The sequence below is a fragment of the Rhinoraja longicauda genome, chromosome 7 (assembly GCF_053455715.1).
Source record: "Rhinoraja longicauda isolate Sanriku21f chromosome 7, sRhiLon1.1, whole genome shotgun sequence".
In the NCBI taxonomy this organism is placed as follows: Eukaryota; Metazoa; Chordata; class Chondrichthyes; order Rajiformes; family Arhynchobatidae; genus Rhinoraja; species Rhinoraja longicauda.
Window position 1 is genome coordinate 15789369 of NC_135959.1, and position 25226 is coordinate 15814594.

A 25226-nucleotide genomic window follows, 5' to 3' on the forward strand; every position below is an offset into this window, starting at 1 on the left:
ACATATTGCTTCAAGACGAGTTAAAATCACAGCTGAAGTACTTCTCCTATATCCAAGACTGTTGCCAAATTCTATGTCGCACGGAAGTAAATTCTCGGGACTTGGGGAGCTTGCACAGGAGAGACGGAAACGAAGAAGCTTCCACAACTTACGCCATCCACAGGAGCAAACGGTGCTGACCAGCTGCTCTCATCATCATAGTTGGCACCTGCTACTTCGTGTTGTTTTTGTACTCATTTCAAAACACTGCTGATTATGGGTAAAGATAGTTGTTTGAGGCTGGAAAACGACTCAGGTGCCTTTAACCATCTGTTCCTCACCACGAAGGGCAAGCATCACAAGAAACCTTAAAATGATCCAGTGAACTCATAACAAAAGTTGTACCTTATCCATCTGTGATTTAATTGGGCAACATCAACAGACAATTCATAAGTTCGTAACTCATAGGGGCGGAATTAGGCCATTCGGCCCAACAAGTCTACTCCACCATTGAATCATAACTGATCTATCTTTCCCTCTCAACCCTCATTCCCCTGCTTTCTCTCAGTAACCTTTGACACCCTTACGAATCAAGAAACTATTAATGTCCACTTTAAAAATACCCAAAGTCTTGGCCTCCACAGTCGTCTGTAACAATGAATTCCACAGATTCACCACCCTTGGCTGGATACGAGTCCCAGTCCACATGCACTATCATTGAATGAGTCATTAAGCTTGCCTTTAAAAGCAACAAACGTAATCTCAAAAGCATTTGAAAAGTCTTCCTTTACAAGTCACTAGCATGTACCTGATGTGAAATACTGAGTGTTTCTGCCAATGTACTAATCTGACTCAGGATACTGAAATCTTCTTCCAGTCGATTGAGGGTTTTCTGGATGTTTTCTCGGTTGGTGGCTTGGGATGAACCTACAACATGCAGAGCAAAATTAACATCAGAATTAGATGGACATCATACTTTAATCAATACCATTTGAAGATGATGTTCTGACAAAGCGTGGCACGGTGGCGCAGCGGTAGAGTTGCTGCCTTACAGCGAATGCAGCGCCGGAGACCCGGGTTCAATCCTGACTAAGGGTGCCGTCTGTACGGAGTTTGTACGTTCTCCCCGTGAGCCGCGTGGATTTTCTCCGAGATCTTCGGTTTCCTCCCACACTCCAAAGACGTACTGGTTTGTACGTTAATTGGCTTGGTAAATGTAAAAATTGACCCTAGTGGGTGTAGGATGGTGTTAAGGTGCGGGGATCGCTGGTCGGCGCGGACCCGATGGGCCGAAACGGCCTGTTTCCGCGCTGTATCTCTAAACTAAAATATCCTAACATATTTTATTTATACAAACAGAAGCAGGAATTGGTCCTTTAAGCCAGACCCACCCTTCATCAAGATCATCTATCTCAATGCCATTTTCCTGCACCATCCCCAGATCCCTCATTGTTTTAATATCCAGGAGTTTATTCAGTTCTGTGTAGGAAGGAACTGCAGATGCTGGTTTATACAGAAGATAAACTCAAAATGCTGGGGCAACTCAGTGGGTCAGGTGGCATCTCTGTAGAAAAGGAACAGGTGACATTTTGGGTCAGATTAGGCAAGAAAGAAGAAGGGTCTGAAGAGGGTTCCGACCCGAAACATCGCCCATTCCTTTTCTTCAGAGATGCTGCCTGAGTTATCCCAGAATTTTGAGTCAATCTTCATCTATTCATCTCTGTTTTGAATAAATTCAATGACTGAGCCTGGGATGGAGAATTGCAATAATATGGCAAAGTCACCAAAGACATTCGTAAGCAGGGGAAAACTGACCACATAGTAAAGGACGATTCAGGGAACAGAGCACTGAAAGCCTGGTCAAAGGGCAGTCGTTTAAGACATGGGTGGAGGGAGCGAAGGGTAAAGATGCAGAGATTTTAGAAAAGGAGATTAGGGAGGGCCTACAAGACTGAGGGTGAGGTCATTAATGACGGGGCCAGGGAAATGGGTGGGTAGGGATTATAGGGGATCACATCCAGAGGAAACCAGAGTACCCAGCAGATTATAAAATGATTGGGAATACAGGCATAAGAATGTGAATTATGATCTGATCTTGGGATTATAATGTAGGAATAGTGATCAGCTGGTGATCATCTCACTGCATTTACATATGACATGAATCGGCTCCACAGTTAATGGAACACATTAACATTTAAATACAATGGGGACATAACAGACTTTGAGTTCTTTCCCATGAGCCATTCATGGATTGCCAGCGGTTCTTCAGTGTTATAGAAGAAGCTATGCTGTGACCTTAAGTTTGTGTTTTACAGTGTGTACACTTGTTTAGCTATAGTGTTTAGTATTTAGTATGTAGTACTTCTTACCTTGTATGTTTATTTTATCAGTAAATACATTTTGTATACGGCCTGAAATATTTAACTACTTCACATGATATTTTGTCTTTATATGGAGCATGAGCTAAGGAAAGGGGATGTAAATCAGTCACTGTATTCACAGTCCGTGTCGGGTGTTTGCAGACGCCGTTTCTGCAAGAAGTTATCTAGTGCATGCGTGTTACCCGGGTCAGTCATCTTGTTCGGGAGCCGCGGCATTGCCTGTAACCGTTCATCCTCGTGGTCATTAAACTTAGCTTGAAGTTAACAACTTGTTATTCTTGCAACTTCATACATGGTGTCAGAAGTGGGATATCCCTGTGCGATCATAGTCGACGACATACTCATTGGAGGTAAGAACGTAGAAGAACACAACGCTAATTTGAAAAAAAGTGCTCAACCGTGCCAGAGAGGTGAACTTGAGGCTCAATCCTCCCAAATGCAAGTTCCGGCTGAACCAGGTCAGCTATATTGGACACGTTTTCACAAGGGAAGGCCTCAAAGCCGATCTTTCCAAAACAACAGCAATCAGTGAAATGCCAGAGCTAACAGATGTCCATGCTCTGCAGAGATTTCTGGGGATGGTCAATTACCTTGGACAATTCATTCCAAACTACAGTCAGCTGACGGCTCCACTGCAACAACTCACTCACAAAGACACTTGGCATGAGCAGCAGCAAAATACTTTTGAGGCACTAAAGTGGCATATGTCTTGCCAGCCTGTTCTATCATACTATAACGTCAGCAAGTCGGTGAGACTCACCTGTGATGCTTCACAATATGGACTCGGTGCAGCATGTTTGCAGGAAGGAAAACCCGTAGCATATGCCTCATGGACACTAACTGACACCGAAACCAGGTATGCTCAAATTGAAAAAGAGCTGTTGGCGGTTGTTTTTGCGTGTTCCAAATTCAACGATTACATCTATGGCAAGCCACAGACCATAGGAACGGACCACCAGCCCCTGGACACCATACTAAAAAGGCCCATACATGCGGCACCGGCAACACTTCAAAGGATGATGTTAATACTTCAAAAGTACACCATCACCCTCATTTCAATAGACAATAGACAATTGACAATAGGTGCAGGAGTAGGCCATTCGGTCCTCCGAGCCAGCACCGCCATTCACTATTCAATGTGATCATGGCTGATCATTCTCAATCAGTACCCCGTTCCTGCCTTTTCCCCGTACCCCCTGACTCCGCTATCCTTAAGAGCTCTATCTAGCTTTCTCTTGAATGCATTCAGAGAATTGGCCTCCACTGCCTTCTGAGGCAGAGAATTCCACAGATTCACAACTCTCTGACTGAAAAAGTTTTTCCTCATCTCCGTTCTAAATGGCCTACCCCTTATTCTTAAACTGCGGCCCCGGGTTCTGGACTCCCCCAACATTGGGAACATGTTTCCTGCCTCTAACGTGTCCAACCCCTTAATAATCTTATATTTCCAAATGTGGAAAACAAATGCACCTGGCGGACACTCTGTCTCGAGCTCCCAGGAGTTCCACAGTTCAGCATGCTGATGAGGATAGCTTTGATGTCATGGCAGTCAACTACATATCCTCTTCTTGCTTTGAGGAGTTAAAGAAACACACAGCAGATGACTCCCCCGGTTAACAAGCATGCGCAAGATAACTTCTTCCAGGAACGGCGTCTGCACACATCCGACAGCCATTTTTATACATTTTGGTTTGACCATGTAGAAATTACAGCAGTGTTTATACATAGTCCCCCCATTTCAGGGCACCATAATGTTTGGGACACAGCAATGTCATGTAAATGAAGGTAGTTATGTTTAGTATTTTGTTGCATATCCTTTGCATGCAATGACTGCTTGAAGTCTGCGATTCATGGACATCACCAGTTGCTGGGTGTCTTCTCTGCCAATGCTTTGCCCGGCCTGTATTGCAGCCATCTTTAGCTTTTGGTTGTTTTGGGGGCTGGTTCCCTTCAGTTTTCTCTTCAGCATATAAAAGGCAGGCTCAATTGGGTTTAGATCGGGTGATTGACTTGGCCACTCAAGAATTGACCATTTTTTTGCTTTGAAAAACTCCTTTGTTGTTTTAACAGTATTTTTGGGATCATTGTTTTGCTGTAGAATTAAGTTTTGAGGCATTTGATTGAACTTGCCAATGAGTTTTGAGGCATTTGATTGAACTTGAGCAGATAGGATGTGTCTATACACTTCAGAATTCATTTTGCTACTACCATCAGCAGTTGTATCATCAATGAAGATAAGTGAGCCAGTACCTTCAGCAGCCATACATGCCCAGGCCATAACACCCCCACCATCGTGTTTCACAGATGAGGTAGTATGCTTTGGATCTTGGGCAGTTCCTTCTCTCCTCCATACTCTGCTCTTGCCATCACTCTGATATGTTAATCTTCGTCACATCTGTCCACAAGATCTTTTTCCAGAACTGTGGTTGCTCTTTTAAGTACTTCTTGGTAAAGTGTAACCTGGCCATACTATTTTTGCGGCTAATCCGTGGTTTGCATCTTGCAGTGTAGCCTCTGTATTTCTGTTTATGAAGTCTTCTGCAGACAGTGGTCATTGACAAATCCACACCTGACTCCTGAAGAGTGTTTCTGATCTGTTGGACAGGTATTTGTTTTTTTTTCTTTATTATGGAGAGAATCTTCTGTCATCAGCTGTGGAGGCCTTCCTTGGCCTGCCAGTCCCTTTGCGATTAGTAAGCGATTAGTAAGCTGGTGAGCTTCCTTAAGAAGAAAGCTCTCTTTCTTCTTAATGATGTTCCAAACAGTTGATTTTGGTAAGCCTAAGGTTTGGCTGTTGTCTAACAGTTTTATTCTTGTTTCTCAGTCTCTTAATGGCTTCTTTGACTTTCAGTGGCACAACTTTGGTCCAAAATTTCCAAAGGTGTTGGAAAGACTGGAGGAAAGACTAGGTGCCGAGAGCTCTCTTATACCTGCATTAAGGAGGCAATTAAACACACCTGAGCAATTACAAACGCCTATGAAGCCATGTGTCCCAAACATTATGGTGGCCTGAAATGGGGGGACTATGTATAAACACAGCTGTAATTTCTACATGGTGAAACAAAAAATGTATAAAAATGGCCTTTATTAAAATCTGACAATGTGCACTTTAACCACATGTGTGTGATTTTTTCTATTACAAATCTCAAATTGTGGAGTACAGAGGCAAATAAATAAATGATGGGTCTTTGTCCCAAACATCATGGAGGGCACTGTATTTCTCATTTGAAAAAATAGATAATGGAAATAGCAGATGCAATCTGGTCCCACAACGGTTACAAGACCTCTGTGGATCAACTAGTTTCATTTAAAATGCTGTACTTTCCCTCGAAAGGATGACAAAGATTCTGCTGTTTATTTGATATTTTGATCTCAGACCTGCTAAGCGAGCTATTGCTGTTGGCTGCTTTTACACATGATAATTCATCCTGTGCGGAAACTCAAATTAAATGCTGCATTCTCTGAGAATCCCATTAGCCCACTTCACATATTCACCCACTCAAGTGATCACTCCTCGTTAATTGAAATGAAAACTGGCCCCTGAATCCATACTTTCTATCTGCATCTGTATTTCCCTCTTAGATTAATTATTGTCAGAACTGTTTCAGCTCCTCACTTTTTAAGACTTGTTAAGACATATTCTCTCTTTGGGGCTGAGAATATGTTACAAAAACAGCCTTTAACCCAGAGTCCCGACTCCTGTTTGTAAACAAGCATTGTTTCTGAGAAGGGTAAGATATAGGCTGGAAAGGTTCATAATATGTTACCAACCTTTTACAATATCCAAATCTTCTAGTGGTAGTTTCCAGAGGAACTTGTACTTGCTTGCAGTGTCAATCACACTCCCAGCTGTGTATCTAATTGAACAAAACAGTCATAAGGTCATAAGTGATAGGAGCAGAATTAGGCCATTCGGCCCATCAAGTCTACTCCGCCATTCAATCATGGCTGATCTAATTCTCCCTCTTAACCCCATTATCCTGCCTTCTCCCCATAACCTCTGACATCCGTACTAATCAAGAATCTATCTATCTCTGCCTTAAAAATATCCATTGACTTGACCTCAATAGCCTTCTGTGGCAAAGAATTCCACAGATTTACCACCCTCTGACGAAATAAATTCCTCCTCATCTCCTTCCTAAAGGAAAGTCCTTTGGAGGCTATGACCTCTCGTCCAAGACTCTCCCACTAGTGGAAACATCCTCTCCACATCTACTCTATCTAAGCTTTTCACTATTCGATGGAGGTCAATGGAGGTAGATATTTTGGTTTAGTTCGACTTTTTCTTTTCCAGTTTTTATTCGTATTCAACAAAGTTGGGCATTTTGGCATTTAAATAGTCATTTGTTCAAAGCAAGAAATTACAATATACGTAAATACAACCAAATTTAAATTAGTACCAATAATAATTATTTGTTAGAATATAGAAAATTTCAGCACAGAAACGGCCCTATGGCCCACAATATCTGTGCTGAACATAATGATAAAATAAACTAACCTCATCTGCCAACCCATGATCCATACCTCTCCATTCTCTGCTTATCCATGAGCTTATCTAAAAGCCTCTTAAACACCACCATCATTTCTGCCTCCACCATCATTCCTAGCAACGCATTCCAATGGTAACAAATATGGACTAATTTAAGCTCAACCTCAATGGTTTTATCGACAGGACATTTAACTTTGTAATTGTGCACGTTTGTTTTCACTCCATTTCAGCCCATTCTTTTCCTTTTCTTTTGCACCACCTTCATTCCACTGACTAAAACATCCCAGGATAAATAGGAATTGTCAGTAGACTTCAGGAGGGGCTGGAAACCCATGCGTGACATTCTTAAAGCAAAAGTATGAAAATCTAAATACTTCATGGTTGATATTCATTTCCCAGAGATTAAAAAAATATCCATTTGGATCTTTGAGATGTTTGAGCTGGGTTTTAACCATTAAGGCTCAAAATAGTAGTCCTAACTGTGTGTGAAGATTTTGGATATGGTCAGGCACAAGAGGCACAATGGTACTGACAGGTTAAGTAAGAGGGCAGGACGCTGGGAAATCAAGTATAAACTGGAAAAAATATAAAAGTTAGCTACTTGAGAAGGAAGATTTTTAAAATTTAAATGGAGTGAGTCTATGACTGTGACATACTACGATAGAAGAGTTGGGGGGGGGTTAAGAAAATCACACGAGACACAAAAAGAAGCATGCGGAAATAGCATGGAACACAAAAAAAATAGCATGGCCTTTATGCTACTTGCTGGCCTTTGTTGTAAGGGGCTTGGAGTATAAAAGCAAAAATGTTCTGACGCATCTTTGGTGAGATTGCACCTGCAGTTTGTGAAGGTGGTTTTGATCACCGTATTCAAGGAAAGACATACTTGCAATGGAGATGGTGCAGTGAAGGTTCACCGGGTTCATTCTTCACATGACAGGCTTGTTCAATGAAAGAATGAGCAGTTTGAACCTATACTCATTGGAGTTTAGTAGAAAGGGAGATGATTAAATTGATTCTGACGATTACTGATAAGGCAGATACTGAGATGATGTTTCTTCCCATGAAGTTATTTAGACTCAGCAAGCAGAGTTTCAGAATAAGGGATTGCCCATATAAGATGCAGATAAGAAGGGATTTCATCTGTCTATGATTCATGAGCATTTTGTATCTTCTACCCCAGAGCCACGAAGGCAGTCACTGAATACGGGATTAAGAGAGGTTTGCCTGTCACGATTGTACTGACTCTGTGTATGATCAGTCCAGTTGTACCAACTTCCTCTGCTTTCCTGCCAGAAACCACCAAACTCTTTCCTTTCAGATACACATACAGCTCCCTCCTGAAGAACACAATCAATTGGCCTCCACTGCTACCACAGTCGTGTACTCTGGACACTTATTGTGTAAAAATACTTTTCCTCATGTCACCTCATCTCTATTCCATAACTCTAAGCCCCTTACCCTGAAATGATGTAATCAGGAGCAAAAAGCAAACTGCTGAAAGAACTCATTGGGTCGGGGAGCATCTGTGGAGGCAGACCCATGGTTGATGTTGTGCGTCAAGCCCAAAGATAATAGAGCAGAGCAAGATAGACCACTCGACCATAAAAACTGTAGTATGTCATGGCACCATTTTAGTAGGCAGAAACACTTGCAGAAACATTTAAAAAGAAAAATAACAAAAATCTGTGAATTGGTAGATGAGATATATTCTGCATTTTTATGGTATCATCGCACATACTGTTCCCCCAAAACACTGATTACACTGTGAGAGGCATAGCGAACGGCGGGGTTTGCTTACTAAAATGGCGGACGTTACGCTCCTTTGCGTACCACACTTAAGTATATACGAATTCGACGGAGTGGTTCATCTTGCTCCTCTAGTAACTTTGGTCAAGACATTGCATCAGGACTCCTAACCCTAACCATAATCAATTGGAATGATTTTCTCTTTCTTCTTGGACGATGCCCTTCATGGTTATAAATACATCTATCAGAGCTCCTGGCAACCTCCTTTTTTTCAAAAAGTATCTCCAGCCCATTCTAACTGATGTCACTTAGCCTTAGAATTATTTATTAATTCTCTTCTGCAGTCTTCCCAAAGCCTTTATATTTTCCCTAAACTGTGCTGCCTGAAACTGGACACACGGACTAATTGTGACCAGAACAGTGTTTTATTAAGGTTCAGGATCTGCTTAGACTTGGACCACCTTGAAACGAGAGTATTTGGAAATGGATAGTTGAATGTTGCTTTTTCAATTACCAGGAGTTTGCATAATTACAGAAGCAACTGCTAGACTCAACAACCAACTCTTTATCCCATAGGGTGAATTCCCCCGTATTGCAAATATTTATTTGTTGGTGAAATTCAAACACTGTAATTGGATGAAAATCAAAACCCACATACAGGATTGCCCTGGCAGACCTCATCTTCAGCTTGCTCCTGCCCCACAGAACACATCTCCAACTACCTTAGTTTATTTTAGAGATACAGCATGAAAACAGGACCTTTGGCCCAACTAAACCATGCTAACTATTCTATCTACCTCCACAACCAGCCCTAGCATCACACACCCACCACTCTGTCAAAAAACCCACCCCACACATTTCCTTTAAGTTTTGTTCCTCTCAAAGCTTTGACATTCCCACCTTGGGAAAAAAGCTTCTGACTGTCTATTCCATTTATGCCTCCCATAATTTTATATACTTCTATCAGGTGTCTCCTCAATTCCAGAAAATACAACCCATTTGTCCAGCCTCTCCTTTTGCCTAATACCCTCTAATGCAAGCAGCTTTCTGGTGAACCTCTTCTGCATCCTCTCCAAAGCCTCCACATCCTTCTTGTAATGGTACGACCAGAACTGTACACAAACGTATTCTAACCAAAGTCCTGTCAAGCTGCTACATGTCTTTCTGACTCAGTGCTCTGACTGATGAAGGCACACCTTCAGCACACCTTCTTTACTACCCTATTTTCTCGTATTCCCCAAATGAAAGGAAGTCGGTCAGACAATTCATTTGCAAGGAATCAGTTGTATTCACTCATCCATAAATCCAGTTCCATGGCCGGGAAACCAATCTCAAATTCATTTCGGTGTTGGAAAAGAAAACACATACTCATTCTACAAGCAAACGGCTTCTACTCAAGGGTGCTTGGTTACTCACAGACTCATTGAACTCCGCCGCAGAGAGCCCGTCTTGCGCTTCAAGGTTGTGCAAATCAGAAGATCCGTGAACAGAAAGAGTGAGCGTTCCTTCTTGCTGCTTACAGTTTTCTGGGCAGCAAAACAGAAACATATCAGGGCGACCAGTTAGAAACATAGAAAATAGGTGCAGGAGCAGGCCATTCAGCCCATCGAGCCATTCAATATGATCATGGCTGAGCATCCAAAATCAGTACCCCGTTCCTGCTTTCTCCCTATATCCATTGATTCCATTAGCCCTAAGAGCTATACCACCGGGTGGCGCCAGCAATGGCTGCCTCGCCAACAGACTGTCTGTCCCTTCCTTCTTTGTGGTTTAATAGTATGTGTTAAATGTACGTTTTTAGTGTTCTTTAGCTTGTTTTATATGGGGGTGGGGGTGGGGGGTTGGGGGAAACTTTTTCTAATCTCTTACCTCGACGGAAATGCGATTTTCTCCCCGTATCGCATCTCTGTCCGCACTGCAGCCTAACACAACAATCACAATAATACTTTATTAGCCAAGTATGTTTTGCAACATACGAGGAATTTCATTTGCCATACAGTCATAACAACAAAAAGCAACAGGACACACAAAATACATTTTAACATGCATATCCACCACAGTGACTCCTCCACATTCCTCACTGTGAAGGAAGGCGAAAAAAAGTTCAATCTCTCCTTTCCTTGTCCTCCAGCAGTCGGGGGCCTCTAACTTTCTGTTCACGGGACGATCTTGACTTCCATAGCCGACGTTGGGCCTTCCTTGGGGCGATCCAGCTCCTGCATCGGGGGGGGGGGGTCTCAGAACCCCCGTGCCAGCGATCTATGCCGGGTCGGGACTAGTCGAACCTCGTGCAGCTTTGGACCTCCTGACCGGTCTTGACCTGAGACTGTGAGCTCCTGATATTAAAGTCCGTAAGCCGCGTTGGGGCGTCGATCCCAGGCAAAGGATCGCCCACTCAGATGTTAACTCCACGCCCCGCAGGGGCTCAAAGTCAGTCCCAGGCACGTCCTCCAGCTCCATCGTGTTAGGCTGCAGAGCGACCAGAGATACAATCTGAAAGCAATCGCATCTCCGGCAAGGTAAGAGATTGAAAAAAAAGTTGAGGAGTTGGCAGCCTTTGCTGGAGACCGACCTTTGAGAGCGCCACTACGGGGAGCCTACGAGACTTTAACATCACGGAACCCACGATCCCTTTGCCAGGGAACGACCTCGGAGCTCCAACCGTGAGAGTTTGCAGACTTAACATCATGGAGCTCACGCTCTGGTCAGAGACCGACTTTGGGAACTCCAAGTTGCAGGAGCTTCGACGGCCCCAACGCGGGAGTTTCGATTGCCCCGACACAGAAGCTTTGTCTGCCCCGACGCGGGAACTTCGATCGCCCCGGCGCGGGAGCTTCGATTGCCCCGATGAATGGTTCGACTGCCCCGACCGCGGGGGAATAAAGAGGAAGTAGATTGGACTTTTTTGCCTTCCATCGCAGTGGGGAATGTGGGGAATCCGCTGTGATGGATGTTTATGTTAACCTTTATGTAGTTGTGTGTTTTGCTGCTTTTTTTTTTGTATGGCTGTATGGTAATTCACATATCACTGTACCTTAATTGGTACACGTGACAATAAAAGACCTTTGAAACATTTGAGACCTAGCTCTCTCTTGAAAACAACCAGTGAATTGGCCTCCCCTGCCTTCTGTGGCAGAGAATTCCACAGATTCACAACTCTCTGGGTGAAAAGTTTTTACCTCATCTCAGTCCTAAATGGCATACCCCTTTTTCTTAAACTGTGACCCCTTGTTCTGGACTCACCCAACATCGGGAACATTTTTCCTGCATCTAGCCTGGCCAATCCCTTAAGAATTTGATATGTTTCTATAAGACCTGTGTCATATATTGTGCAATATATCAGGATAAATTTGATTTGGTGATGGCTTCAAGGAGTCATATCTTTAGGGAATTGTACTTGTCTCCGTGAGAAGTGGATCATCCATCAACCACTGACATGTGTCATCGATCCACCGATGGAATGACAGCAAGTGGATCTTTCACTTGAGTCATTGTAGTCAGTAAATGTTTGTTGGTGAGAAATGTCTCTCTTGTTGAAATTTTGACAGGGAGAAGTGAGAGAGGGCAGGAAGGCAAAGCACGGGCATGGAATCCAGCAAGCTCATGGACATGGGGACCTGTAATACTTAACAATAGGTCTCTTGTTCCACTTGCTACTGTCATCAAGTCAAACTAACAACCAGGACATTTGTCAAAAATCCGACAACACCAGACCACAGCTTTCTACCTTTTAGAAGGTACATTAATTGATTGAATTGGTTGGTTGAAACATATAGGTTGGAAACAGGGCCCTTCTGGCACCAAGTCCACACCGATCATCGGCAAATGTCCCACTTTCGCATCCACTCCCTACACATGAGGGGGATTAACAGAAACCCATTAATCTACTAACACCCATGTCATTAGGATGTGGGCGGAAACCAGAATACCCAGAGGAAACCCACATGGTCACAGGGAAAATTTGCAAACTCTACACCGACAGCACCCGAGGTCAGGATCGAACCCTGGTCTTTGGCGCTGTGAGGCAGCAGCTCGACCAGCTGTGCTATTGTGCCACCCCAAGGATGCAAACCTGGGTCTCTGGAGTTATGTTAGAACATTCTGCTACAAAAACATACTGGGCCATTTGTCTACATTCTCTATTGATTCCCCAGCATACCCAAGGCGATCCCAGCCATACCCACTACCAAAGCAAAAAGGTTTGGTCGCCCCTGCTGTGCTTTGTTTTATTGCCAAGAATTAATGTTGGTAAAAGTTCCTACCATTTCAATCACCATCTCCTGCCTTAAGAATTTTCTGTGAGGAACCAGGAGCTGTAGAACAAGATAAGAAAATATACCGTTACTACACTGAAATTTCATGGTCGACAAAATGAAAATCTTCCAACAGGGGTTACAAAAAACACCTTTAATAAACCATGGCCTCTCTTGAAATATAAAGGAATAGGCAGATAAGCAGGATATTCAGCCCTTAAAACCTCATCTACCATTCAAAGAAATCATGACCGTGGGTAATGGCAAATGCTGAGCAAACATCAATTGGCTATTGTTTTTTGTTAAGAGGTTGCACATTTCTATCTTCGTGGCTGTGAAGCAATATTTCCTCTGCTCGTGGCCTGGCTCTGGATCTAAGGTTCCCACCCACAGAAAATACATTTCTCTTTTTACTGCATCAAATCGACATTCGAAATGCTAAATCGACTTCTGAGTTTTTACATTGTAGAATATGTCATTTTCACAATTCAACACTTAAAATCCCGGCAACATTCACTGAACTCCTTCCAAAACAAATAGATTCTTTCAAAGTTGCAGTGCGTAGAACTCTGCACATGGTATTGGATGCATAACGTGTATGTGTGGTGCAACTTCCTTTATTTTACTGTCTAGTATTCTAGATATCAAAATGACACAAAGTGCTGTTGTAACTTAGCAGGTCAAGTAGCATCTCTGGAGAATATGGATAGGTGATGTTTCGGACTGAAGAAAGGTCCCGACCCGAAATATCACCTATCCATGTTCACCAGAGATGTTGCCATACCCAATGATTCAATGATTCAATGATACTCTACCAAAGCAGGAAGCAATTCGTAGCTGCACTCAGAAAGGACACATTGGAGTGTTCATCCACCGAGGCAATACAGGTGGAACTCAAAAATAAGAAAGGTGCAATCACCCTAATGGGATTCTACTGTGGGCCTCACAATAGCCAGCAGGAGATTGAAGAACAGATTTGAAGACAGATTATGGAAAGAAGGAAAAGCAACATGATTGTCGGAGTGGGTGATTTTAACTAACTCAGTATTGACTGGGATTTCCTCGGTACAAGATGTTGCAGAATTTTTTAGGTGCATCCAAGAGGATTTCTTGTCACTATGTGGATAGTCCAACTAGAGGATGTACCATACTGTACCTTGTGTTGGGAAACGAGCCTGGCCCTGGCCAGGTGACTGATGTTTCAGTGGGAGATCATCTTTTTGGAACAATGATCATAACTCAAGTTATAAGATAGTTATGAATAAGGATAAGTCTGGACCTTGGGGGAAAGTACTAAATTGGGGCAGGGCAAATTACAACATTAATAGGCAGGAGCTAGGGAGCGTGAATTGGGAACAGCTGTTATTGGTTTGGCCCACGTCTGACATGTGGAAGTTGTGTAAAGATTTAGTCAAGTATAGTTTATTGTCATGTGCACAACAGTGAGGTGTAAATACAATAAAATATCTTGCTTGCAGCAAAGTTGTGACTTGATAGTTTTAATGTAGAACTGGATTATTCATAGAACACAGAGGGTAGTTGTGGAAGGGTCTTATTCTGGATGTAGATCTGTGACTAGAAATTCAAGAGGGATCAGTGCTGATAAATCTATTGTTTCTATCAATGCTGATAGATCTATCTATATGTATGTGTATCTATATACAGATGCTCCTCGATTTACGATGGGGTTAAGTTCCGATAATCCCATCATAAATCGAAAATATTGTAAGTCGAAAATGCATTTAATACACCTAACCTACCAAACATCATAGCCACCTAACCTACCGAACATCATAGCCTAGCCTAGCCTAATTTAAACTTTCTGAGAACACTTACATTAGCCTACAGTTGGGCAAAATCATCTAACACAAAGCCTATTTTATAATAAAGTGTTGAATATCTCATGTAATTTATTGTACCGCATATCAAAAAGATCAAAATTCAAAATTCGAAGAACGGTTTCTACTGAATGTGTATCACTTTTGCACCATCGTAAAGTCGAAATATCGTAAGTCGAATCATCGTACGTAGAGGAGCATCTGTATATATATATATATATATATGTTGAAGTTCCATTACCCACTGTAATACCACATCACTTCCTCTTATTTCCATTATGTTTAGTGGGCCTGCAATTTTCTAATCCAAAGAAACAATTTGTGAATTCAGAGATCTTTGGAAGGTTAGGGCCAAAGATTCTGTGATTTCCTCACTTATTTTCTTTAAAGCCCTAAGATGCAAACCAGTAAGCCTTGGAGATTTGACAGCCTTGAGTGCCACTATTTCCCTAGTACTGTTTCCTTATTTATATTAGCTTCACCGCGTTCCAGTCCTTCATTCATTATTATTTTCCCTGGAAAGTTGGATACATAATCCTCTTCCTCTACCATGAAGACTAAAGCACAGTAATTTTTCAATGATTCTGCCATTTCTTTATTTTCATTCAGAATGTTACCCACATCTGTTTTTAAATATCCCACCTTACCCCTATGGACATTTCTTATTCTTAGATAATTGCTAAAATTTTGAATTGTACTTGGATTCATTATTTTGTCATTAATGATATTTTTAACAGAATCTGCATGTGCTTTTTAGGGAAATCTTGCCCATCGGGAAAATAGACTGCACATTTGTAGGAATGATTCACCCTCATGCTGACGTCATTTAATAATGTCACCAACATATGCACTGTATTGAGTTTGCATAACAACTGAAATTGGATGAAAGAAACAAAATTTATGACCTGTGTTATTAAAACTGAATTCAGCTAGAAGTGCATCATGCTGCAAGTAGTAGAGTTGCTTGATTTAAGGGAGCTTCATTAGGGAAGAAGGGTTCCGACCCGGAAACGTCACCTGTTCCTTTTCTCCAGAGATGCGGTCTGACCTGCTGAGTTGCTCCAGCACTTTGTGGCTACCTTCCATTGTGTTTTATACTTAGCTGAATGTTTTATTGAGTTTTATTTTAATATCACAAATATATCAAGTGTTCACAGTAATGGCTGGGATCATGGTCCCTTGCTGATCGCCGGCCCATTCACAGAAGGCAATCACATTCCCTGACCCACCCATATTGACCACACCTGAACACAGCCCCTGATTCCCTTCGCCTGAATTCCGCTGCTCCATTGGTCAGGGGACGTGCTATGGAAATCTTTTATCCTCACGATTTGCATTTCTCATTTCCCCCCGCCCCCCTTCTCCTCAGTCACTGCGCCCACACCTCCAGAGACTGCCCCCATCGGCTCCACCAGATTCTGCACTCCCTCTGTTTCCTGCAATCCTTCAACCTTTCACTCAGCTCAGTGTTGGCATGGAGACAGCTCTTGCATTGCATTGATCCACCTCCCACAGGTCTCTGAATAAATGCCATCATTGCCATGAGCCCAGCAATTAATAATCTGAGTAAAACACATGGGATGAACTTTAACATATTTTAAAGTTTGCATAAAGCTTTCTTAAATCAAAGATGTCTTAATTTCATCTTTTTGTTTTGTGACTTCAGCTTTGGTGCAAGTGCTGATTCTGGTACACATTTAGCCTACCAATTCAGTTTCTAGGCAATTCTTTGGACCTTCATGCATGTCAACTGAAGTTTGGCACAGATAGGATCTCAGAGCTGGGAAACTACAAAAATTCCTAGTATTGGGTTTCTTTGTCAACAATGACAGCCTTGTCTGATAAGCAGAGAAAAACAAAACAAAGCATGATACAATGCCTTTATGACCCCATGCCTGTTCCAATGAAGCATCTGAACCCACAGCCCTCCGACTCAGAAGCAAGAGTATTATACATTGAAAGATAAGCAGTAGTGACAAAGAACTTATATCAGCACAACATGAAGCTTTACAGGCATGATAATGGACATCAAATACCTTTCACTTCAAGAAGAAAACTTAGGGGATACCAGATTATGAGTTATTGCACTCAGACCTACTATCCTTGTATTGTACTATATGCAAGGTATTGGTTTAAATTATCGCCACAATAATTATCTGACTAGAATAGATTGAAAGGACATACATATATTTGTCTGATTCCAGGACTCATTATAGCAGCAAGGAACAAGTTGCATTCTGAATTTTAATTCCAATTTTCCAACACAGGCAACCGTGCATAAGTGTTGGTCACCATAACTCCTCATTCTCTCTACTCAGGGAAACTTTTCACCTTCTTGCTTATCAATAAATAACCATTTTATGTAGGAAGGAACTGCAGATGCTGGATTAAACCAAAGATAGACACAAAAAGCTGGAGTAGCACAGCGGGACAGGCAGCATCTTTGGAGATAAGGAATGGGCGACGTTTCGGGTCGAGACTCTTCTTCAGACCATTTTATTACGTACAAACATTAATTGGGCTCGCAGTGTCAACAGGTTGATCTTAGAATTCCATAATAATTGTACCTCTTCATGTATACGTACGTCCACCATGCCTTCGATATGGGATTCTATCTCTTGCAGGATGCGGGCTTCTTTCTCAGCCTCCTCAGCATTCTTCTTTCCCTTGTTTATCCTTTCGGCCAGCAACTTAATGTAACGCTGTGCTGCAAGTAGGCAGGGGTGGTCCGGGTGATCATCAGGAGTGTGCTTCAAAAGATCCTGTCGCACAGAAAATACCAACAGTTAACTGGTTAGAACAATCCCCTGTCAGCTGTCTCCTTTTACTTGAAGGTAGACACTGGAATGCTGGAGTAACTCAAAAGGTCAGGCAGCATCTCTGGAGAAAGGGAATAGGTAAAGTTTCGGTAGAGACCCTTCTTCAGACAGTCTGACTTCCTCCAGCATTTTGTGTCTATCTTCGGTGTAAATCAGTATCTGCAGTTCCTTCCTACTGATTTTACTTGAGGTCACCCTTTATAGTAACGTCATGAGAAATGGTTAAGGTAGCTGCTCCAGGTGAGGCACATGGAGCAAATTCCAATCCCTGTTTTGACTTCAGTGTTTAATTTAGATCCGAATTGGTCGACGCATTCAGATGTAAATATTTCAACTGTTATTCTAACATGGGACGTCACACAACAAAATTACGTTTTAGACCACCCATACTGTACAGTAATTCTGAAGCCATTGCGCCATGTAAAATTGGTGCGAATCCAGCCTGAGGAATATTGCTTGCAAATTCCAGTTTGAGTCAAACTTTCAGTTTGATGCCTTTCAACCTTTGTAACACATCCAAAAGAACAAACCTCTTGAGTCATCAGTGGGATTGTGTACAATGAAATTGAACTTCCCCGGTTAATACTGAACTTAAAACACTCAAGGCAGCAGAAACCAATTTGACTGATAATGAAAACTTGAAATGATTCATCAAAATGTTGGCCGTGTGACAACAGGCTTCACCCCGTTAAAGTTTCGTGATTGCATCTCATAGGTTTTCTTGCTATTTCTGAAACGATGTTCTTGTTAGCTGTGCAGAAGCCACGTTCTTACCTCAGCATCTTCGCTGTAACTGGTTTCCATCAGAATAAAACCCAACGACAGGCTGAAATTCTGCATGATTCAGTTGATAAATTTATCACCTTTCTTGATATTGAATCATTGGAGTCAACTAATTCAGCTGCCAAGCAGTCTTGGTATTGCAGACAGAGAAAGAAATCCGGCTGCGTTTTTAGGTTTGATTACTTGCAGTGGGACTCTGCCAGAACACAGATAAATGATGTGCTAGATTCACTTGTGATATCTGCCAGTGTCAGCCTGTTAATGCTCCCCATCCCAAGCTCAGGCTGGCTATCTGCTAATATTTTTAGAGGCTTCTCCAATTCTGTGCGACTACACATTGACAGCAATTACCACCTTCGTGCCACCAAGGGGTGGGGCGGGTGTGGAGGAAAGAGAAGAAAAATAGTGACTGGGAAATCTAAATGAAGAGAGACAATTCTGAAATCTTAATATCTGACAGTCAAACTAAAATAGAAACAAGATTTATCATGCTCACGGATAATCGTTGCTGCCTATTTGTGGCCAAGCAGGATTGTTGTCTCCTATGCTGGCTTCAGTTAAAAAGAACAGTGTCTATGGTCCATATTTCAGTGATATTTAGCTTGGCTGACTACATGTTTCATGAATTTGGACGGCCATCAAGATCAGCATTGCAGCTGTGGAGACACACAACCTTCACCTGGTATTTATGTAGTTTCATTTTCACGAAGCCCTTGTATACTGCCGTTGCAAAGAAGAACAAACATGAGAATGGAGATTTATTACTCATTCTAAACATGCCTGGGTTTGCTGACAGTGCCCTGCACTTTACTAAGATAAATTGGTTGGTATTCTAGGAAGAATATTCACAGGGTTCGGATGGTTTTACTGCTTCTAAACCCCACATAGATGACACCAGAGGTCAGGACTTGACCCCGTGTTGTTGGAGTTGCAACTCAGCAACCAAAGATACTAGAGGAGCAAGATAGACCACTCGACCCTAAAAACCGCAGTACGTCATGGTGCCATTTTAGTGGTATCTAGTATTTAGTGGTATCTAGTATTTAGTAATGCAGAAACATTTAAAAAGAAAAATAACAAAAATCTGTGAATTGATAGATGAGATATATTCTGCATTTTAATGGTATCATCACATATACTGTTCCCCCAAACCACTGATTACACTGCGAGAGGCATAACGAACGGTGGGTTTTGCCTACTAAAATGGCTCCTTTGCATACTACACTTCAGTATAGGCGATTTCAACGGAGTGGTCCATCTTGCTCCTCTAGTATCGTTGTCAGCAACCCTCACCCAGCCGAGCTGTTATGTTTCTGGGGTCCTGGACACTAGATACACGTGCAGTCAAGTTTATTGACAAATGCACCACTACGGTGAGGTACAGTTACAATGAACATCTTGCTTGCAGCAGCATCAAAGGCGTGTACACTCAGAACAAAACACAAACGCATTAAATTACCCGTGAATTCTACAAAGTCAGTGAAAAGGCAACTAACAACGTAAAAGTAGATTGTTTGGAACTGATCACTATTCTATTCATAAATTCATGCTCATAAGTTGTAGGAGCAGAAATCGGCCATACGGCCCACCATAAGCCTTCTGCTTATTTCTGCTTCCCTCTGATAATAGGAGGTTTTACACCATCTGTCTTGCATATAGTCCTTAACAATGGTGACCACCACTGCTGAGAATGCAGATATATCAGACTGAGAGGTAACTATAAGACTGAAATTTCTCAAAACCATAGGCTCTGCATCCATCACTTCTAAGTAATCCCAAAATGGTGGCACGGTGGCCCAGCGGTACAGTTGTTGCCTTACAGTGCCAGAGACCCAGGTCAATCCCGACCACGAGTGCTGTCTGTACGGAGTTTGTACGTTCTCCCCGTGACCTACGTGGGTTTTCACTGGGATCTCCGGTTTCCTCCCACACTCCAAAGACCTACAGGTTTGTAGGTTAATTGGCTTGGTTTAATTGTAAATTGTCCCTAGTGTGTGAAGGATAGTGTTAGGGTCCAGGGATCGCTGGTCAGCGTGGACTTGGTGGGCCGAATCTCTAAACTAAACAAAACCACCAAAGCATCACACTCTACCTCATAGCTTCACTCATAAAAAATGCCTATCCTTGGCTACCTCCCCCACCCCCCCCCCCCCCCCCAACCCCCTCCAGCGTTACTTGGAGGATTAAACATCCCACATTGTATTTTTTCATTCAGTTAGAAAAGCAGCTTCCCATTTTCAGAGTCTGATTTCATTTAAACTGCTTAATGTAGTGAGAAAGAGGGAGGTGCATCTCATCTGGAAGTAGAAGGACTGCCATTAAATATTTGTTAAACAATATTGATTAGTTGTAATAGAGATGACTGTAGCTCCCATCTGGGAAAAAAAGGATATTCCATACAATTAATTAGGAAGGAATTTCAGTAAAAAAATGCAGAAATATAATAACAGATTAAAGTGTGGCTTCAAAATATTTTAAAAGCAGAATGTTCATAAGCGACAGGAGCAGAATGAGGCCATTTGGCTCATCAAGTCTACTCCGCCATCCAATCATGGCTGATTAATCTTTCCCTGTCAACCCCATTCTCCTTCTTTCTCCCCACAATCCCTGGCATTGGAAAAGAAAATACTTTGTTATTTGTAGGAAAAAAATGAATCACCTCAGGAATAACCAGGTCATTGAATGAATATTTATTAAGGACATTACATCAGAAAATTTTATTAAACAATACTTAAGCACAGTGAATAAAATAAACATTCATCTGTAAGCTGTTAGAATAAAAAAAAAATTTCAAACAAATGACCATACATCAGATTCAAGGCATTCCATCTGCTGTATTAACAAGTGGAAGGTCTATGTGTTAAATGATATTTCTCCAGCCATGATAGCCACAATTCAAGAAAGTTCAGGTCAAATAGAATCATACTAAAATGCTCAGTGCCGGAGCTAACAGATAGAATTAATTAAGGCAGCACTAGGCAGAATGGATGTTCCACATCACTTTTGTAAATAATCTGCACAATCAGTCACCTGAAACTTCCTTGGCTGAGCATTAAATTGTGCAATTAGTGTCTCAAAATTTATATATGGCAAATATGGCCGTGAAACTGTGCCAAGTATCGTGCATAACTGCAGAGCTAATTATTTTGGGAATACAGTATGTGGGGAGAGCATTTCCTCACCCATTGATTAGACTTGATGAAGTGGCTTCCTCTTTATTCCTCAGTGGAGATTATTTGGATAAATTTGTATTTAAGTAGAAAAGGCCATTCTCTCCTCACCAGGATCCCAGCACCAAAGCACAAACTTACAACCTCATTGCTGAATTGAAAATCTGATCCATGCTTTGAAGAAAACTTTTCCTGAATCGGTTCTTACTGCACTACAAAAGACACTCGCAGTAATACATAACTTGCAAGGACCCAACATTCAATCTTTGTCTTCATCAAAATAAATGAAGCTTTTCTGAGCCAATAATCAAGCTAATAATCCTGTATTGAACAAGCTGCCAGAGGAGGTAGTTGAGGCAGGGGCTATCCCGACATTTAAGAAGCAGTTAGACAGGTACATGGATAGGACAGGTTTGTGGAGGGATATGGACCAAATGCTGGCAGGTGGGACTAGTGTAGCTGGGACATGTTGGCGTGTGTGGGCAAGTTGGGCTGAAAGGCCTGTTTACACACTGTCACTCTATGGCTCTCTATGACTCTCAGCCTCCAAACCCATATTTCACAGTAACCAATATTTTTACATGTGTTACAATGCGTTTTTAAAATGCTGTCTTCCTCATATTCATTAATGCCATTTGATTATCATTTATCATGTCACCCATTTCCCTAACCGACTCAGATCCTGAACAAAATGTAAAGCAGCTGGAGGGACACAAAGGGTCAGGTAGCATCTGTGGAGGGAACAGACAGATGATGTTTCAGGTTGAGACCCTTCTTTAGATTGATAAGGAGTAGGCTGGAAGAGAGAGGGACGAGCCAACCAAGTGACAGGTGAGTACAGGTGAGACAGGTTTGATAGGTAAACAAAAGTTAGAGATGAAATGCAGATGAAAGAGATTCAGGTAAGGAGAGGAGGCAGAGTGAAATATAAAGCTGGAGGGACAGATATGGGTGGAAATGTGAGGGTAAGGGGAAAGAGGGGATAAAAAGGGAATTCATTGAATAATTGATTCATTGAATTGAATCATCGCATCATTAAAGTGGAAATGGGGGACTCAGAGATGGGAGATGAGTGGTGAAGGAGGCGCATGGAGCTGGGTGATGGCAATGGAGTGGTGGTGTGGGAGACTGTGGGAGAAAAGGGAGTCGATTGGGATGGGTAATAAAAGAGGGGCTAGAGGGAGTATTGAGATCCTCTGCTGAAACACATCTGCTCCTCAATCCCCTTGTCCTCTTAATCTGAAGTCATTCTCAAATTTGGATGCCACCATGGGAATGGGTGTGATTTGATTTGCTGAAGCAGGCTGTGACACAACCAGTCAATATGCTCTCCACCGTATACCTGTAGAAGTTCAAGAAATTATAGAGTCAGAGAGTGATACAATATGGAAACAGGGTCTTCGGCCCAACTTGCCCACACCAGCCAACATGTCCCAGTTACTCTAGTCCCACCTGCCAACATTTAGTCCACATCCCTCCAAACCTGTCCTATCCATGTACCTGTCTAACTGCTTCTTAAATGTTGGAATGGTCCCTGCCTTAACTACCTCCTCTGGCAGCTTGTTCCACACATCAACCACGCTTTGTGTGAAAAAGTTACCCCTCAGATTCCTATTAAATCTTTTCCCCTTCATCTTAAACCGATGTCCTCTGGTCCTCGATTCACCTACTCTGGGCAAAAGACTGTGCATCTACCCGATCTATTCCTCTCATGATTTTATACATGCGGCACGGTGGCGCAGCGGTAGAGTTGCTGCCTTACAGTGAATGCAGCGCCGGAGACTCAGGTTCGATCCTGACTACGGGTGCTGCACTGTAAGGAGTTTGTACGTTCTCCCCGTGACCTGCGTGGGTTTTCTCCGAGATCTTCGGTTTCCTCCCACACTCCAAAGACGTACAGGTATGTAGGTTAATTGGCTGGGTAAATGTAAAAAAAAATTGTCCCTAGTGGGTGTAGGATAGTTTTAATGTACGGGGATCGCTGGGCGGCACGGACTTGGAGGGCTGAAAAGGCCTGTTTCCGGCTGTATATATATGATATGATATGATATGATATCTATAAGATCATCCCCCCACCCTCCTGCTCTCCAAGGAATAGAGGCCCAGCCTACTCAACCTCTCCCTGTAACTCAGACCCTCTAGTCCTGGTACCATCCTCGTAAATCTTCTCTGAACCCTTTCACGCTTGACATTATCTTTCCTATAACACGGTGCCCAGAACTGAACACAATATTCTAAATGTGGCCTCACCAATGTCTTATACAACTGCAACATGACGTCCCAACTTCTCTACTCAATCACACATACTGAATCTCCTCACTCTTCTAAGGAAGCAGAGGCATTGATTGGCTTTCTTAATGATTGCATCAATGAACTGGACACAGAACAGGGATATGTTCGCCCAGGAACTTGAAGTTGTTGACTCTCTCCACCGCCGACCCATCGACGAAGACAGGCTTGTGGATCCTCGGCTTCTCTCTTCTAATATCAACAATCAGCTCCTTGGTGTTGCTGATGTTGAGAACAAAGTTGTGGTTGTGGCACAATTCAATCAGATTATTGATCTCCCTTTTATAAGACAACTCATCATTACCTGGTAACAGCGTCATAAAATTGAAAAATGGTGCCTGGCTACACTATCATGGGTATAGAGCAAGACAGTGAGGATGCAGCCTTGCGTGCACAAGTGCTGATGGGTGTCAAGGAGGAATTCTTGTTACCAATTCCTACAGATTGTGGTTTGTTGATGAGGAAGTCGAGGATCCAGTTGCACAAGGAGGTGAAGCGATCTAGTCCCCTGAGTTTACCACATCATCCTTCTATTTCTCTTCAATTGCTACTCTTATTCTGACCACTTGATTACAACTGAATTTTATTGCTTAAGTCCAAACAATCAAGTTTTTATAGCAATGGAACCTACCCAAAACCTCTATTTTTTAAAGATGCTCCTTAAAACCTACTGCATAACCAAGCTTTTGGTCATCAGGCCCTGTTTTGACACAGATTTAATTGTTTTGTTTGGTATTGTTCCTGTGAAGCCCTCTTTTCACTTGAACAATTTTGTTATGTTAAAGGCGCTGGATAATTGAAAGTTGCTGTTGTTTCTGAAATGATTTAGGGGATCTCGTCTCCATGACTTCAATCCATATGTTAATCATTCTTCAAATGAAAAAATTCATGACATTTTATCTTTTCTGAGTTAGAATGAATCCTTTGACATAGTGTTATGGTTTAGTTCAAACTCATGCTTGAGGGTTTACCTTTTCCACAGCATTTATTATATTTTATGAGTCCCAACTGTCTTGAAGACTGAAAAGCCCACACTATTACAATTTTCCCTCATAATTCGTCACCACGTTGCTAAGGCTGCTCCTCAAGGTAGTGTAGGGTTTCAATGTCTGCATATTACTGAGTCCACGCTGACCAGCGATCACCCCATACGCTAACACTCTCCAACACACTAGGGACAATTTACAATTTTTACCGAGTCAATTAACCTACAGATCAGTACGTCTTTGGAGTGTGGGAGGAAACTAGAGCACCTGGAGAAAGCCCACGTGTTCACAGGGGGAACGTATAAAAATCCTGACAGACGGTACCCACAATCAGGATCGAACTTGGGTCTCTGATGCTGTAAGGCAGCAGCTTTACTGCTACATCACTGTGCCGCCCAATACTAACAATGTGATCCATCTAGCATGTAACAGCTTAAGCTGTTTTGTTGCATAGTTCGAAATTTTATTTGCTTTGTTGATTTCTACACAA

At 42.3% G+C, this 25226-nt stretch overlaps 1 protein-coding gene across 1 annotated transcript in view; it reads right to left on the reverse strand.

The window, feature by feature from the left end:
• Positions 1-25226, reverse strand: part of arhgef17 (Rho guanine nucleotide exchange factor (GEF) 17) — a 358033-nt gene that overhangs the window by 52433 nt on the left and 280374 nt on the right. The window contains exons 6-10 of the mRNA XM_078402165.1: positions 17257-17451; positions 12861-12911; positions 10015-10124; positions 6132-6217; positions 788-906 (exon numbers count right to left, since the gene is read on the reverse strand). Coding sequence (XP_078258291.1) covers positions 788-906; positions 6132-6217; positions 10015-10124; positions 12861-12911; positions 17257-17451 — 561 coding nt within the window. The remainder of the gene's footprint in view (positions 1-787; positions 907-6131; positions 6218-10014; positions 10125-12860; positions 12912-17256; positions 17452-25226) is intronic.